This window comes from Cheilinus undulatus, linkage group 9, assembly GCF_018320785.1.
Source record: "Cheilinus undulatus linkage group 9, ASM1832078v1, whole genome shotgun sequence".
NCBI lineage: Eukaryota > Metazoa > Chordata > Actinopteri > Labriformes > Labridae > Cheilinus > Cheilinus undulatus.
Genome location: NC_054873.1, coordinates 50,845,821 through 50,862,369, shown reverse-complemented (window position 1 = coordinate 50,862,369; position 16,549 = coordinate 50,845,821). Strand labels below are relative to the sequence as shown.

At 42.3% G+C, this 16,549-nt stretch overlaps 1 protein-coding gene across 3 annotated transcripts in view; it reads left to right on the top strand.

Annotated features, from left to right (window-relative positions):
* The first annotated feature begins 237 nt into the window (after window positions 1-237).
* The window catches only part of LOC121514754 (NLR family CARD domain-containing protein 3-like), a 31,522-nt gene continuing 15,210 nt past the window's right edge, over window positions 238-16,549 (top strand). The window contains exons 1-5 of one of the 3 annotated variants that reach the window (XM_041795047.1): window positions 238-394; window positions 7,104-8,952; window positions 9,687-9,860; window positions 11,179-11,352; window positions 12,260-12,433. In XM_041795047.1, the coding sequence (XP_041650981.1) occupies window positions 370-394; window positions 7,104-8,952; window positions 9,687-9,860; window positions 11,179-11,352; window positions 12,260-12,433 (2,396 nt within the window). In that variant the 5' untranslated portion in view covers window positions 238-369. Of the gene's footprint in view, window positions 395-7,103; window positions 8,953-9,686; window positions 9,861-11,178; window positions 11,353-12,259; window positions 13,060-16,549 lie in introns of those variants that run through there. The other 2 variants (XM_041795048.1, XM_041795049.1) reach the window with 2 other exon arrangements.

Sequence of the window (16,549 nt, the reverse complement as noted above, 5' to 3'; positions counted from 1 at the left end):
TCCTTAAAATGAATCACAGAACGTTTAAATACCTTTACTCTGCAAGAATTTAAGAGTTTTACTAATAAAAAGAAGGGGGTTTCTGGTACAAAGGAGCAGAAAGTAGATCTGATTGAATCGTTGTGGTTGTATCCGTATACCTCAGTGGATCACTACATTCCTACCTGGCCTTCTCTGTTTCACACAGTCCACTGTTTGAATGTCACCTGTTGTTCTTCTGTCTCCTCAGGTCGTGGCATTATGTAATGTCATCTGCTCACTCCAGAGATCAGCTGATGTGTGATTGAGGGGACAGAGCACAGTCTCCTTATTCCAGCCGTCTCTCCATGAAGAGTGACTGGTCTGATGATAAACCACTGACCTTCAGCTATGAGCCAGGACCTTCAGATTCACAGTAAGAGAACTTTTTAACTACTAAACTGTGAAGTTACATCAGCTTCAGTTTAAAGAAAAGAGTTTTCATTCTACAAAAATATTTACTATAGCAATATTCATAACCTAATATGTATAGCACCTTTAAATATGAAGGTTTACAAAGTACTTCAATAATAACAGAATCACAAATAAGACGAAGCGTCAGAGCATAACAAAGTTAAAAAAAAACCCAAGAACTTATCATTAAGTCATTCTAAAAGCCTAGAAACATAAAAATCCAGATAGAAAATAAAGTTAAGATAAAATTAAAGAGAAAAAACTCAGAATAACCTAGATGAGGGGTATCAAACTCAAAGCCTGGGGTCCAAATCTGGCCTGTGGAACAGTTAAATCCGGCCCCCAAGATGATCTCATATTTCTGTTCCAACTGTCCCATCAGTCTGAGGTCTGCAGATTTCCAAGTATAAAAATGTGAGTAAAAATATTTAAATCAGAAGTCAGGAATGTGGGAAAAGAAATTATTTTGTGTCTTAATCTCATAATTTCAATTTAGCATCTCACAATTAGGACTCAAACTTTGGATTTTCACTTTTCATTTCATACTTTGAGCATTTCAACTCATAATTTTGACTTCTTATATAATATTAATAATATTAACCAATTATTTTGTATTTTATGTCATATTTTCAACTCCAGACTTTGACTTCATAATCCCATAGTTTGACCTTTTAGACTCACAATTTAAAATTTTGGATCATATTTTGACTTTTAATTTCATGATTACACATTTTATTTGATATTTTGACCTTTTAAACTCATGATTTTGACTTTCTTTCTAATATATTTGCCTTTAAAAAACATTATTTTTCAGTTTTAATTTCATGTTTTGACCTTTCTGAACTAATAAATTTACTTTTCTTAGATTCTGAGCCCTTCAACTTTTCTTTTTAAGTTTTTAAAATGTCAAAATCATTTATCGTCAGTGCTAAGTTTTTATTTCATATTTTGTTACTGGTGAAATGGGGTTGACAGTTTCCGGTTAAAAGGGTGACCCTGTTAGGCCCTCAGGTTAGGTGAGTTTGACACTCCTGTTCTAGGGAATCCAGGCAACAGAGGAACCCAGCTGCAAAAGAGATGCAAGGGCATAGATGATATTCAGAACAGAACAGAACAGAACAGAGTAAAATAGAATAGAACACAACAGAACAGAATAGAGTAAAATAGAATAGAATTGGATAGAATAGAATAGAATACAACAGGATAAAATAGAATAGAATAGAGTAAAATAGAACAGAATAGAGTAAAATAGAATTGAATCCATCTTCTTCCGCTTATCCGAGATCAGGTCGCGAGGGCAGCAGCCTAAGCAGGGAAGCCCAGACATCCCTCTCTCCGGCCACTTCGTCCAGCTCTGCCCAGGGAATCTTGAGGCGTTCCCAGGCCAGCCGAGCGACATAGTCTCTCCAGCGTGTCCTGGGTCTTCCCCAGGGCCTCCTCCCAGTGGGCCTTGCCCGGAACACCTCACCAGGGAGGCGTCCAGGAGGCATCCGGACCAGATGCCCGAGCCACCTCCTCTGGCTCCTCTCAACGCGGAGGAGCAGCGGCTCTACTCTGAGTCTCTCCTGGATGGCCGAGCTTCTCACCCTATCTCTAAAGGGGAGCCCAGACACCCTGCGGAGGAAACTCATTTCAGCTGCCTGTATCCGCAAGCTCGTTCTTTCAGTCGCTACCCACCGCTCATGACCAAAGGTGAGGGTGGGAACGTAGATCGACCGGTAAATCGAGAGCTTTGCCTTTCGACTCAGCTCTTTCTTCACCATGACAGACCGATGCAGAGACAGCATCACTGCTGATGCCGCACCGATCCGCCTGTCGATCTCCCGCTCCATTCTTCCCTCACTCATGAACAAGACCCTGAGATACTTGAACTCCTCCACTTGGGGCAGGATCTCATTCCCAACTCAGAGAGGGCATTCCACCCTTTTCCGACTGAGGACCATGGTCTCAGATTTGGAGGTGCTGATTCTCATCCCAGCCACTTCACACTCGGTTGCAAACCGTTTAAGAGAGAGCTGGAGGTCCTGGTCTGATGAAGCCAACAGGACCACATCATCCGCGAAAAGCAGAGACCTAATCCTGAGGCCACCAAACCGGACGCCCTCAACACCCTGGCTGCGCCTAGAAATTCTGTCCATGAAAGTTATGAACAGAACCGGTGACAAAGGGCAGCCCTGGCGGAGTCCAACACGCACCGGGAATGAGTCCGACTTACTTCCAGCAATGCGGACCAAGCTCTGGCACCGGTCATACAGGGACCGAACTGCCCTTATCAGGGGGTCCAGCACCCCATACTCCCAGAGCACTCTCCACAGGATTCCTCATGGGACACAGTCGAATGCCTTCTCCAGATCCACAAAACACATGTAGACTGGTTGGGCAAACTCCCATGCACCCTCTAGGACCCTACGGAGAGTGTAGAGTTGGTCCACCGTTCCACAGCCAGGACAAAAACCACATTGCTCCTCCTGAATCTGAGGATCAACTATCCGATGGACCCTTCTCTCCAGGACCCCCAAATAGAACTTACCGGGGAGGCTGAGGAGTGTAATTCCCCTAAATGGGAACACACCCCTTCTTGGGGAGGGGAACCACCACCCCAGTCTGCCAGTCCAGGGGCACTGTCCCCGATGTACACGCGATGTTGCAAAGGCATGTCAGCCAAGACAGCCCTACAACATCCAGAGTCTTGAGGAACTCAGGGTGGATCTCATCCACCCCCCCGGCCCTGCCACCGAGGAGCTTTTTGACCACCTCGGCGACCTCAGCCCCAGAGATAGAAGAGCCCACACCTGTGTCCCCACACTCTGCTTCCTCATCGGAAGGCGTGTCGATGGGATTGAGGAGGTCTTCGAAGTATTCCTTCCACCGACCCACAACGACCCGAGTCAAGGTCAACAGCGCGCCATCTCCACCATACAAGGTGTTGACAACGCACTGCTTCCCCCTCCTGAGACGCTCGATGGTAGTCCAGAATCTTCTTGAAGCCGTACGGAAGTCATTCTCCATGGCCTCTCCGGACTCCTCCCACCGCTTGGCCTGCCAGTACCTGTCAGCTGCCTCTGGAGTCCCACAGGCCACCAGCAGGTTCGGGGGTTGCCGCCACGACAGGCATCGACCACCTTACGGCTGCAGCTCCTATCAGCCACCTTGACAATAGAGGCACGGAACACAGCCCACTCGGACTCAATGTCCCCCGACTCCCCCTGAACGTGGTTGAAGCTCTGTCGGAGGTGAGAGTTGAAGCGCCTTCTGACAGGGGACTCTGTCAGACGTTCCCAGCAGACCTTCACCATACGTTTGGGCCTGACCGGCTTCCTCCCCCACCAGTGGAGCCAACTCACAACCAGGTGGTGATCAGTTGACAGCTCTGCCCATCTCTTTACCCAAGTGTCCAGAACATGTGGCTGCAATTCCGATGATACGACTACAAAGTCGATCATCGAACTGCGACCTAGGGTGTCCTGGTGCCAAGTGCACATATGGACACCCTTATGCCTGAACATGATGTTCATTATAGACATCCCATGATGAGCACAGAGGTCCAGCAACAGAACACCACTGGGGTTCTGGCGTTCCTCCCAATCACCGCCTTCCAGGTCTCACTGTCATTGCCCACATGAGCATTGAGGTCTCCCAGCAGGACGATGGAGTCCCCGAAAGGAGCATTCTCCAGCACCCCTTCCAGTGACTCCAAAAAGAGTGGGTGCTCTGAGCTGCTGTTCGGTGCATACGCACAAACAACAGTCAGGACCCGTCCCCCACCTGAAGGCAGAGGGAGGCTACCCTCTCATCCACCGGGGTAAACCCCAATGTACAGGCTGCCAGCCCGGGGGCAATCAGTATGCCTACACCTGCTTGGCGCCTCTCACCAGGTGCAACTTCAGAGTGGAATAGAGCCCAACCCCTCTCAAGAGGACTGGTTCCAGAGCCCAGGCTGTGCATCGAGGTGAGACCAACTATATCTAGCCGGTACTGCTCTACCTCACACACAAGCTCAGGCTCCTTCCCCACCAGAGAGGTGACATTCCATGTCCCCAGAGCCAGCTTCTGCAGCTGAGGATCAGACCGCCAAGGTCCCCGCCTTCGGCCGCCACCCAGCTCACACCGCACCCGACCTCTTTGGCCCCTCCTACGGGTGGTGAGTCCATGGGAGGGGGGACCCACGTTGCCTCTTTAGACTGTGCCCGACTGGGCCCCATGGGTGCAGGCCGAGCCACCAGGCGCTCACCATCGAGCCCCACTCCCAGATCTGGCTCCAGGAGGGGGCCCTGGTGACCCACGTCCGGGCAAGGGAGATCTAGTACCTTCCTGCCATTCTGCCATATACGGTCTATGAGCCGCGCTTCGTCTGGTCCCTCACCCAGGACCTGTTTGCCTCCACCACGTTAAGGTGGCAGCTCAGGGAGGGGAGAATAGAATAGAATAGAATAGAATAGAATAGAATAGAATAGAATGGAATAGAAATAAATTAAAAAGAATAGAATAGAAGTTAAAAGAGTAAGAATAGATAAAAACAATTGAAATGGGTAGATATTATTACACTCACCAGCCACTTTATTAGGTACACCTGTTCAATTGCTTGTTAACACAAATAACATGGTAGCAAATGGCAGCACCACAATGCATTCAGGCTCATAGACGTGGTCAAGACGACTCGCTGAAGTTCAAACTGAGCATCAGAATGGGGAACAAAGAGGATTTAAGAGAACGTGGCTTGGTTGTTGGTGTCAGACGGGCTGGTAGAAATATTTCAGAGACTGATCTACGGGGATTTTCACACACAACCACCTTTAGGGTTGACAGAGAATAGTCCCAAAAAGAGAAAATATCCAGTGAGCATTGTTTGCCTTGTTTATTTCAGAGAAGAATGGGCAGACTGATTTCAGATGATAGAAAGGCAACAGTAACTCAAATAAGCACTTGTTAAAACCAAAGTAATACCATCTCTGAACCAACAACACGTGGGACCTTGAAGCGGATGTGCTGCAGGAGCAGAAGAACACACCAGTGCCACTCCTGTCAGCTAAGAACAGGAAACTGAGGCTACAGTTCACACAGGCTCAACAAAACTGGACCATAGAAGACTGGAAAAACATTTCCTGGTCTTAGGAGTCTGGATTTCAGCTGAGACATTCAGATGGTAGGGTCAGAATTTAGAGTAAACAACATGAAAGCATGGGTCCATCTTGCCTTGTATCAACGGCTCAGGCTGCTGCTGGTGTAATAGTTTGGGGGAGATTTTCTCTGCATACTCTGGACCCCTTAGTACCCACTGGACACGGTAAAGCAGGGGTCGTCCGGTACATTTGCACAAGTCCAGGTTTAGTCCGGACAGAGACTCTGGGGGCCGGACTTTCAAAATAAACCAAATATTTTGCTCTGATTAACGTGTTATTGTATTAGAATTTGTATTTTCTTTCAAGACCCAAAGAATGGGCCCTCCCCTATTATGATTTATCACTTTTATTTACTCATTTTTGACACTTTTTAGCCCCTTTTCACCGCTTCATTCGGCCATTTCTGTAACATTTTTTCCCACTCCTAACCCGTTTTTGATTATTTTTGCCACTTTTAACATTTTTTATCCACTTTTCACCCATTTTGCCACTCTTTAACCCTTTTTTTACCACTTTCCCTGCATGTTTTACCCCTGTGTGCCAGTCTATCCATTTTGCCACTTTTAAAACCATTTTTTCCTTTTTCCCCCCCATTTTTTTTTTTTAACTTTTTAACCTCTTTTCACCACTTTTCCTGCCAATTGTTGTCCCTTTGTGCCATTCTACAACCCATTTTGACACTTATCACCCATTTTTGCTACTCTCTAACCCCTTTTTCTCCACTTTATCTGGCCATTTTTGCAACATTTCCACCAATCTTGAGCCATTTTTTTATAATATATTTTTAACATTTATTAATAATTTCTGACAAGTGATTTTTTTGGAAAAAAAAAGGATCAAATGTTAAGTCATTTTAGAAATATTTTAATATAATTGTTTTTGGGGGTATATTTAACAGTTGCAGACATTTAAAGCCCCAAAAAACAACTTAAAATTACAACATCTTGTCCTCCTTTTCTGAATGTAATGATCCTCTGAGGGCCAGACAGGAAGCTTTGGGGGGCCTGATATGGCTCTCGGGCCACCAGTTGATGATCAGTGGTTTAAAGGCCACAGCTTACCTGAGTGTTGCCGCTAACCGTTTCCATCCCTTTAAGAACACAGTGTACCATCTTCTGATGGATGCTTCCAGCAGGATAATGCACCATGTCAATAATAATAATAATAATAGAAATAATAATAATAGCAAAAATCAAGTAAAACAGATATAGAAGCAAAAAGAGGTAAAAACAATAAAAGTGAAAGGAGGGGCAGAAGCTCAAATCAGTTGAGAGAAGAGGAGATGTAGAGGCAATAAGAGCCAAATCACTGCATGAAGTACAGAGCAGAGAAGAGTAGCCATAACAGTTTTAACCACTGTGCTATTCGGCTAAAATAATACCCTTTATGATTATTAGTCAAATGTGCAGAGAATAGGGAAAGAAGCAGAGGGTTATTGTGGAAATTTTGTGCAGTTTGTGTAATATTTAACAATGAAAATGGTCTATTTGATCATGTTATAAAACCAGATTCCTGGTGTCAGTCCAGTCTGATATTGTTGTGGTCTTTCAGCAGATAGAGGTCTACAGGAGGTTCTAGATGAACACAGGATCAGTCTGAGGGAGAGATGTGAACATGTGACTGAAGGAAGTGATGAAGCAGGAAGTAGAACCCTCCTGAACAGGATCTACACTGAGCTCTACATCACAGAGGGACAGAGTGAAGAGGTGAACAGCCAACATGAGGTGAGACAGCTTGAGACAGCTTCCAAGATGGAGAGCCTCCATGAGACTCCAATCAAGTGTCAGGACATCTTTAAAGCCTTACCTGGCCAACAGACACCCATCAGAGTGGTTCTGACCTACGGTGTGGCTGGTGTTGGAAAAACCTTCTCTGTGCAGAAGTTCACTCTGGACTGGACAGAGGGCTCAGAAAACCAAGACGTCAGTCTGCTGGTTCTGCTTTCATTCAGGGAGCTGAACTTGATCAGAGATGAGCGCTACAGTCTTCTGGAGCTGCTCCGTGTTTTCCATCCAACATTACAGAAGGTCAGAGCGGAGACGCTGGCTGTCTGTAAACTTTTGTTCATCTTTGACGGCCTGGATGAAAGCAGACTGTGGTTGGATTTCAACCTCAGTGAGGCTGTGTCTGATGTGTCAGAGAAGTCCTCGTTAAACGTGCTGCTGACAAACCTCATCAAGGGGAATCTGCTTCCCTCAGCTCTCATCTGGATAACGTCTCGACCTGCAGCAGCCAATCAGATCCCTCCTTCATATGTGGACAGGGTAACAGAGGTCCGAGGCTTCACTGATGTCCAGAAGGAGGAGTACTTCAGGAGGAGGTTCAGTGATGAAGATGTGTCCAGCAGAATCATCTCCCACATCAAGACATCCAGGAGCCTCCACATCATGTGTCTGATCCCAGTCTTCTGCTGGATCACTGCTACAGTTCTGGAGCACATGATGAGCACAGAGCAGAGAGGAGAGCTGCCCAAGACCCTGACTGACATGTACTCACACTTCCTGTTGGTTCAGACCAAGAGGAAGAAGAAGAAGTATGATGAGGGACCTCAGATGAGTCCTGAGGAACTCACCAGATCTGACAGGGAAGTTCTTCTGAAGCTGGGGAGGCTGGCGTTTGAACATCTGGAGAATGGAAATATCATGTTCTACCAAGAAGACCTGGAGCGCTGTGGTCTGGATGTCAGCGAGGCCTCAGTGTACTCAGGAGTTTGTACTGAGATCTTTAAAAGAGAGAGTGTGATCCTCCAGAAAACAGTCTACTGCTTTGTTCATCTGAGTGTTCAGGAGTTTCTGGCTGCAGTTCACTGTTTCACCAACAGGAACACAGATGTCATTGAGGCGTTCTTCGGAGACGTCAAACACATGGAATCATCCAGTAAGTCTCTATTAAAGAGGATTACTACGTTTTTTCAAACTCCTGATAGCTTTGATCCATCCCTGGATGTCTTCCTGAAGTATGCCATGGAGAAATCCCTGAAAAGTCCAAATGGACACCTGGACCTGTTTGTTCGCTTCCTTCACGGCCTCTCTCTGCAGTCCAACCAGAGACTCTTAGGAGATCTGCTGGGTCAGACAGACAACAGTCCAGAAATGATCCAGAGAGTCATCAAGAACCTGAAGCAGATGAACAGTGATGGTATCTCTCCTGACAGAAGCATCAACATCTTCCACTGTCTGATGGAGATGAACGACCTCTCAGTACATCAGGACATCCAAGACTTCCTGAAGTCAAAGAAGAGACCAAAGAAGAAACTCTCTGGGATCCAGTGCTCTGCTCTGGCCTACATGCTGCAGATGTCAGAGGAGGTTCTGTGTGTGTTAGATCTGAGCCGGTACAACACATCAGCCCAGGGACGACTGAGACTGATTCCAGCTGTGAGGAACTGCAAAGCAGCCAGGTAAGTCCAGATGTGATTAAAGATGAGGATATTCAGATCCTATCTTCATAAGTCTTGGTCCTTCTGGTCTTAACCTATGTAGCTGGGTTCCTTGGGTTTTAAGTACCGATGATGTCTTGTGATGTCTCAGTTTGCATGGTATCTTACAATGTCTGGGGTCTTGATGTCTTATGATGCTATGTTGTTATGTTGGTCAGGTTTTGGTAGAATTGCTTCTCACGCATACTCAGAGTCAGGGTCATCAGCTACATTTGTACAAGGACTACCTTTGTCTGGACAGATGAGGTGGGGCTTGTGTGTTTTAGGGACTGAGGTTTTAGGTCTGAATTACATTTGAATATCAATATCACCCTAAATTGATTTGTAAATCAACCAGCCTACCTGCAAAAATCCAACGCCGTTCATCCCTAAGTGAAACTTTTACTGCCAAAGTTAAGTGTTGAAGTGACCTTAATGATGGTGCTTCTTCTATCAGGATATCTGCCCTCATAGATTACAGTCTGTCTCATTAACCAAAGCTTCTGAAGCTTTTTTCTTACATGTCAGTGTCAGCACTTGAATGTTTAATGTACTATTTTTGTATGTGTTGATTTATATTTACATGAGAGTTTGGACTAGACTGGCTGTCCTGTTTTTCCCCTATATTCTTTTTCACATGATAAGATTGCTTTTCTAAACTTCTATGTTTACATAAATACACTGTGAAAATATTAAACTGAATAATGCCATTACAGTTTCTTTTGCTGTGGACTATCAGAGACTCACTGTGAAGTCGTGGCCTCAGCTCTGAAGTCCAACCCCTCCCACCTGAAATCTCTGTACCTGACTAACAACAAGCTGAGTGATTCAGCAGTGAACCTTCTTTCTGCTGGACTGAAGAGTCCCAACTGTCGACTGGACACTCTGAGGTGAGACAACATACTTCACATTTTCTCGGGACAGGTTGATATAATGTGAGAGAGAGGTGGTGGTGTCAGCAGTGTGCACAGGAAATTCACTGTATGCTTTAAAATATTACTACAATGAAAAGGAATTCAAAACAATAACAGCCAAATCCTTCCCCTACCTACAAACACCTGATTCCTGCAAGCTACAGATATGGATACGAGTGAAATTACCCTACAGACTTTGTGGAAGGCTGTTTAAGATAGTAAATCAGAGTTGGACAAATTGTTATTCAGGGTAATTTGGCCCCAGTCAGAGGCTCGCTGTCCATGCCTGGTGAAGAAGCTGGGCAGGGTTGTAAAACTCAGTCACAGCAGAGGCCGGATTCTGGATTCAGGACTAACCTGAGGGCCTAATAGGGTCACCTTTTTAACCATAAACTGTCAACCTTGTTTTACCGGTAATAACATATGAAAAAAAACTTAGCACTGTTGATGAATAATTTTGACATTGAAAAAGGAAAAAAGATAAGAAAAAAGATTTTAAAAAAGAAGAAAAGATAAGTTTAAAGGCTCACAATCTGAGAAAAGTAAATTTATTAGTTCAAAAAGGTCAAAACATGAAATTTAAATTAAAAAATAATGGTTTTTTAAGGCAAATATATTAGAAAGAAGTTAAAATCGTGAGTTTAAAAGGTCAAAATATGAAATAAAATTTGTAATCATGAAATTAAAAGTCAAAATATGATTCAAAATATTAAATTGTGAGTCAAAAGGTCAAACTATGGGATTATGAAGTCAGATTTTGGAGTTGAAAATATGAGATCGTATACAAAACAATTAGTTGAAAAGGTCAAAGTTTGAATTAAAATTTGAAATTATGAATCTAAAAGCTCAGAATATAATATAAGAGTTCAAAATTGTGAATTGAAATGCTCAACAAATGAAATCAAAAGTCAAAATCCTAAGTTTGAGTCCTATTTTTGAGATGCATAATTGAAAATCTCAAATTAAAACACACATTAATCTCTTTTCCTTCATTCCCACTCCTAATACTGATGGGTCATTATAACAGAAATATGTTATAAACTTGCGGGCTGGATTTAAGTGTGCCCCGGGCTGGATTTGGCCCCTGGGCCTTGAGTTTGACACCCCTTCCTTAGATGATGCCGATTGGCCTTAACTGTTGACGGTGCGGCTCAAACGTCAAAGATCAGAGCTTTGCCAGATGGATTTGCTTGATTAGGACATGGGGCCTGGCAGATCCTTTTGCCTTTTTAGGTTATGATTTTTGTGCACTAGTGTTGTCTTTACCCCATGTTGATTTCATCTCTTCATTCAGTTTGTCAGACTGCAGTTTGTCAGAGATCAGCTGTTCTTCCCTGATCTCAGCTCTAAAGGCCAACCCCTCCCATCTGAGATACCTGAACCTGGGTTACAACAAGCTGCAGGATTCAGGAGTGGAGCTACTGTGTGGTTTTCTGAAGAGTCCAGACTGTCGACTGGAGACTCTGAGGTCAGCCCACTTATTCTCTGTTTCTGCGTTTGGTCTAGTGATCTAAATCTTCAGGCACAAAAATCATTTTCAACCCTTCAACTCCTCTCTTTTCTCATATTCCGTCTTGTTTCCTCTCTTTCCTCAAAAATGAGAGAGTGAGGGGAGCATCAGCCTAGTCCAGTGGGGGTGAGTGTTAGCCCCAGTCAGGGCACTTCAGCCTCACTCTGCCTCCTCCATCCTCTTTCTTAGCTATCTCTCCCCATTTTTATCTTTCATGTGTAATGTCTTGGGGAGGTAGAGCAGGGAGGTGTTTGCCTTTGAAATCATGAGCATGCATATTTTCAAAACTGCTCTTGTAAGTTTTGATGGAATCGTGTTAATATGTTGGTATTTTGCACTATGCCTGTTTTATAATACCTCAAAATGGAACAATTCATTGCTTTGAATAAATAGTTAAAATTTAAATCGAATAGAACTGAGTTCAGACTTTTTGTCCAGCCCTCCACAACAATGCCAGTCCCTCATGTGGTCCTTTGTGAAAATAATTGTCCACCCCTTAACTAAATGAAACAACAACAACAAAAAAAAAATTTTTAGAAACCCTGGGAAAGTGTTTGCTTTTGCTGCCCTGATGTTCAAGGTCGACTCATGGAAGTGAATAGTAAGGATTTATCATGGTTTAGGGGCTTCTTGACTCAGCACTTCCCCTCTCTGTAGGTTACGAGTACCTTTTATTTACTCTATTGGCATGAACAGGTGTATGAATCCTTGTGTGGTGTTTGCAGAAAGCTGACATTTTAATGATCCTCAGTAACAATGATAACGTTTACTTATTTTAAGGGCAGAGTTATTTATGGGACGTATTTATGCTGTTGTGTTTATGTCTTACTGGATCAACTGCTTGTATCTTTTATTCTATTTTCAGACTGAGCCACTGCAGTTTGTCAAAGATCAGCTGTTCTTCTCTGGCCTCAGCTCTGAAGTCCAACCCCTCCCATCTGAGAACGCTGTGGCTGGATGAAAACAAGCTGAAGGAGCCAGACGTGAAGCCGCTGTCTGATCTTCTTGAGGATCCAAACTACAGACTGAAGACTCTGCGGTGAGTGTTAGAATGTTTGAAATGGACCCTTTTAGGGGGTTTTGAACCTTCTTGTTCACATCACTCAGTGTGCAAAACACTGTAGTTTGTTTTTCTATATGAAAAATTACAATGTGCTTACACAATGACTTCCTGTAGACAAGATTTCACCCACTGCTCCGTAATCATTATCACTTTAGTCGATGTGTCAATGCCAAAATGAGCTGTTCCAGGGTTTAAGAGAGGCTGCATTTTCATTTCTACTCTTGCTGTAAACCCAACCCATTCACTGCACCATGTTTGATGTCCCATAATATGAGCTGACTTTAATGGAGTAGAGCTGAATCATTGTCTAGAACAGCAGTTTTCAAAGTGTGAGGTGGGCCTCCCCTGGGGGGCTCCACAAAACTTCACCATAAACCAGAAAAAAAAAGTGATTTGCTTTGCTAACTTCTGCTGTGCATGGAGCAAAATGAATAGACTTATAGTTACTTTACTTAACATGTGATTTGTGATTATTAGTGGCTCTTCAATGTCTTAATTTTACATATTATTCCCCCAGAAATCCTTAAAAAAGGGAAACTTTTTGCCCTTTTTCACAATGTTTTTTCCATTTCTTTGCCTATATAAGCTACTGTTTGCCATTAAATACCACTTTTTTCCTACTTCTTGCTGATTTTTGCCACCCTTGACTGGTTTTTACCCATTTTTTTACTCTTTTTTGCCTTGTTTTTGCTACCTTTGGACCATATTTTTGCCACCTGTTTCCCATTTTTTTGTCACTTCTCACCCATCTTTTTTCACTTTTTATCCCCATTTTTACCCATTTTCATGTATTTTTGCTGCTTTTTGACCATTTTTGCCATCTTTAATTTACTTTAATTGCTACTTAAAGCTGTTTTTTCCACATTTCACAGCTTAGATTGTGGCTCTTGCAAAGGTATTTTCAACAGTTTGGCTCTTTGGTTGAGCAGGGTTGAGTAATGCCACTTTAAGGTTTATCGGAGCAGAGTAATAAGGTAGTATTGGCAATAAATTCATTACTGAAACCAAATAACTGATTTCCTGGTAAAGACGGATGTTTAAGAACATTTGCAGACCAAAATATCAAAGGTTTAAAAATGTTAAAAATATTTAAAATTAGACATAAATGTTTGAAAATATGGTTACTTTTTTTTTTTTGTTCAATCTGAATCTTTATGTGGAATGGGGGTCCACTGAATAAATAATTTTCTCTTCGGGGAGGCTCACTCTTACACACTTTGAAAACCCCTGGTCTAGAACATCCATTCTATGTTCATATGTTCAGCCTGTCCCTATGAGAACATCTCTACTGTAACTGTAGATCCTCCACATGGCTCAGTGTGACACACAGGCTGTCACATTGATCTCACTAATTAAATAGTCATTATAAAATCACTATTAAAAATGATTCTCCTGGAGGGATTTCATCAAGTAGATCTTCTCTGAATCCTTTAGTGAGCACTAATCCCTCCCTGCTGGAGTCAATGATAATTGATGTGAATGTAAACCCACAGCACTCTGCTTCTCTCCACTAACAATGATTCCACTGAGCTGTGTAAAGCTCACTGTGCTGCATCCTTGTTGAAGCTTCTGCTGACCTGAGCTCAGCCATGCTGGACCAAAAACACTTGAACTTCATTGGCTTTGAGTCCAAATCTGAACCTACATGTAGCTCTGAATATGGACACTAGAGGGCAGTGTTTACCAGGAGTTATTTTTGGAAGTAGCCTCCTTTCATTCAATCAGAATTCTGTTTTTAAGTAAATTTATGTTTTCTAACTTTGATGTGAATTTAGTTTTTTGTCATATTTTTATTATTTACAGTTGTAGTGTGAAAAATGATGCTGGGGTATCAGTGTGAAGGACCTCTTAGGAGGGCAAAATGTTGAAAAATAATTGTTTACCTTTTATTGATTGTTGTATTTAGGGTTTGTTTTCCATTTGTGTCTATATTTGTGTGGGTTTTTATTTTGAAGGCCAGTTTTTACTGTCTGATTGTAAAGGATGTAAATACACTGACAGGTCGTACTTACTGAAGAGAAACTGCCATCTTAGCGACCAGCTGGAAGGTGCACAAGCTTTGGGCTTTGTGATCTTTTGATGTTGTGATTAAAGTCCTTGTGATGATTTCAGACCATTCTGTTACCTTGCTGCTAGCATTCCTGCTAGCTTAGCAGCACTGTCTTCCCCTATACCTGGCCTTTTGTCTTATGTTTGATTTTGTTTGATTTGTTTGCCAACAATGAACACAAGTGATTTTAATGTTTTGTAAAGCACTTGTTTTATATAGATTTGGTTATTCTGTTTTCAGTGTTGTGTTTAGCACTTGTGTAAAATTACTTTGTGTAAATCCTTTTATTGTAAATGTCATTATTCTTGCATTATGTTTGATTATTGTTCAGTTTTGTAATGTCTGTTTTTCTGTTTCCCTCAGATCTTATGGAGTGTTTTTGACTTTTGCTCTGCTTTAAATAAAAATAAAAGGTGTCCTAAACCATCAGTTCAAGGGTCTTCCATTGCTCCAGCTGTGGAGCTAAAAGCAGTAAATCTAGTGGTTGTGGATGGCGCCCCATGTAAAGAGGTTTTTGTCTTCAGTGGGGGTCCAGGTCTGAAAAAGGAGATGCGACAAGGTGCTTACAGTGTGGTTCAGTCAGTAGGTAGTCAGTAGTCTCTCAGCCAGGAGGATGGGGGTTTGATTTCCTTGGAGCAGACATTAAACCCTGAACAGCTCCCACTGCTGTGTCAGTGGTGTGTGAATGTGTGAGTTTGATGAGTTAACACGGACTGATCTACACAGCAGTCTTCATCAGTGTGTGAATGTGGAGTGAATGTTTAAGTGTGTAAAAGTGCTTTGAGTTGTCAGATGACTAGAAAAGCTCCACAAGCTCAGGTCCATTCTCCATTTCCACCATTTTCACCTGTCCAGGTAGGTCAATCTGAAATTCTGTGTTATTTTATGAAGAATCTCATCAGTGATGCATTTAGTGTACAGCATGTTTAAAACACAACAGCAGTCAAAGACACTTATTTAACTTCATCTGGTTATTAATACAACCATGAGTACAGAAACAGGCACCACAACTCTGATATTTAAGGAAATATAACTTAGAACAGTTCATTATTACATTTAACAGAATGGTTGTTTAAAAAATTAAGCAGCGTTTGCTAAATTAAAGATTGTCATTGACGGTTAGCCACAGGGAGAAATGTGTTGAACTGTTTCTACTGTATCACCCGAAGTTCCACCCATGATCATTTCTACAGCAGAGCCTCCAGGGAAAAGGCTGACCGGAGTTATTTCTGATTTTTTATATATATATATATATATATATATGTATTTTATAATCAGTTCAACTTTATTTAGCTTTTGTCATTTATGCAAAGATTTAACAAAACTACAGAAAATGAAGATGCTGTGTTGTTCTATAAAACTAACCAGCCTAAACAGAGGAAATTAAACCATTAATAAGTGTTATAAGAGTGTGTCTAATACAAATTGTGTTTTTAAACAAACAGCTCTTAAATTAAAACCATAAAAGAGATGAGTAGAGAAGTGATGCCCAGTTCTGTCCATCTCCACTGCTTACTTCTTGTTTATGGAATATAAGAGAAAATGCAAGAGAAAAGATGATAAATGTATTGGTGATTATAGTTATTGACTGCAATATGCTGAGATTCTCTTTTTTCCGACGCTCTTGAACTCCTCACCAAACACAATTGGCGGTAAGCGCGAGCGCTGTCTCCCTCTGCTGGAGAGTTAACGGCTGTCAAAAAGAAGGAGAAACACACAAGAACTCGATGTTTTTTTTAACTTTTCAGAGCTAAAGACATGAGAAACATGCAGGTAAGTTTGGATTTTGTTACATTAATATTTTATAAAGCTTTTGACAAAAAAAAAACGTTTTATGTTAAACTAACTAGCTGGATTAATCACAGCTAACGTTAGCATTAACCGATGGCTGCTAACAATATGGCGGACCACTGACAGATAAAGTTAAGAACATTAGTTCACTTTAATGAAATACAGAATCATCAGTGATATTCTTTTCTGATTAATATGGGACTGACATCAATCTCCTCATACTATTAATATTAATCCTTAGAAATGCATTG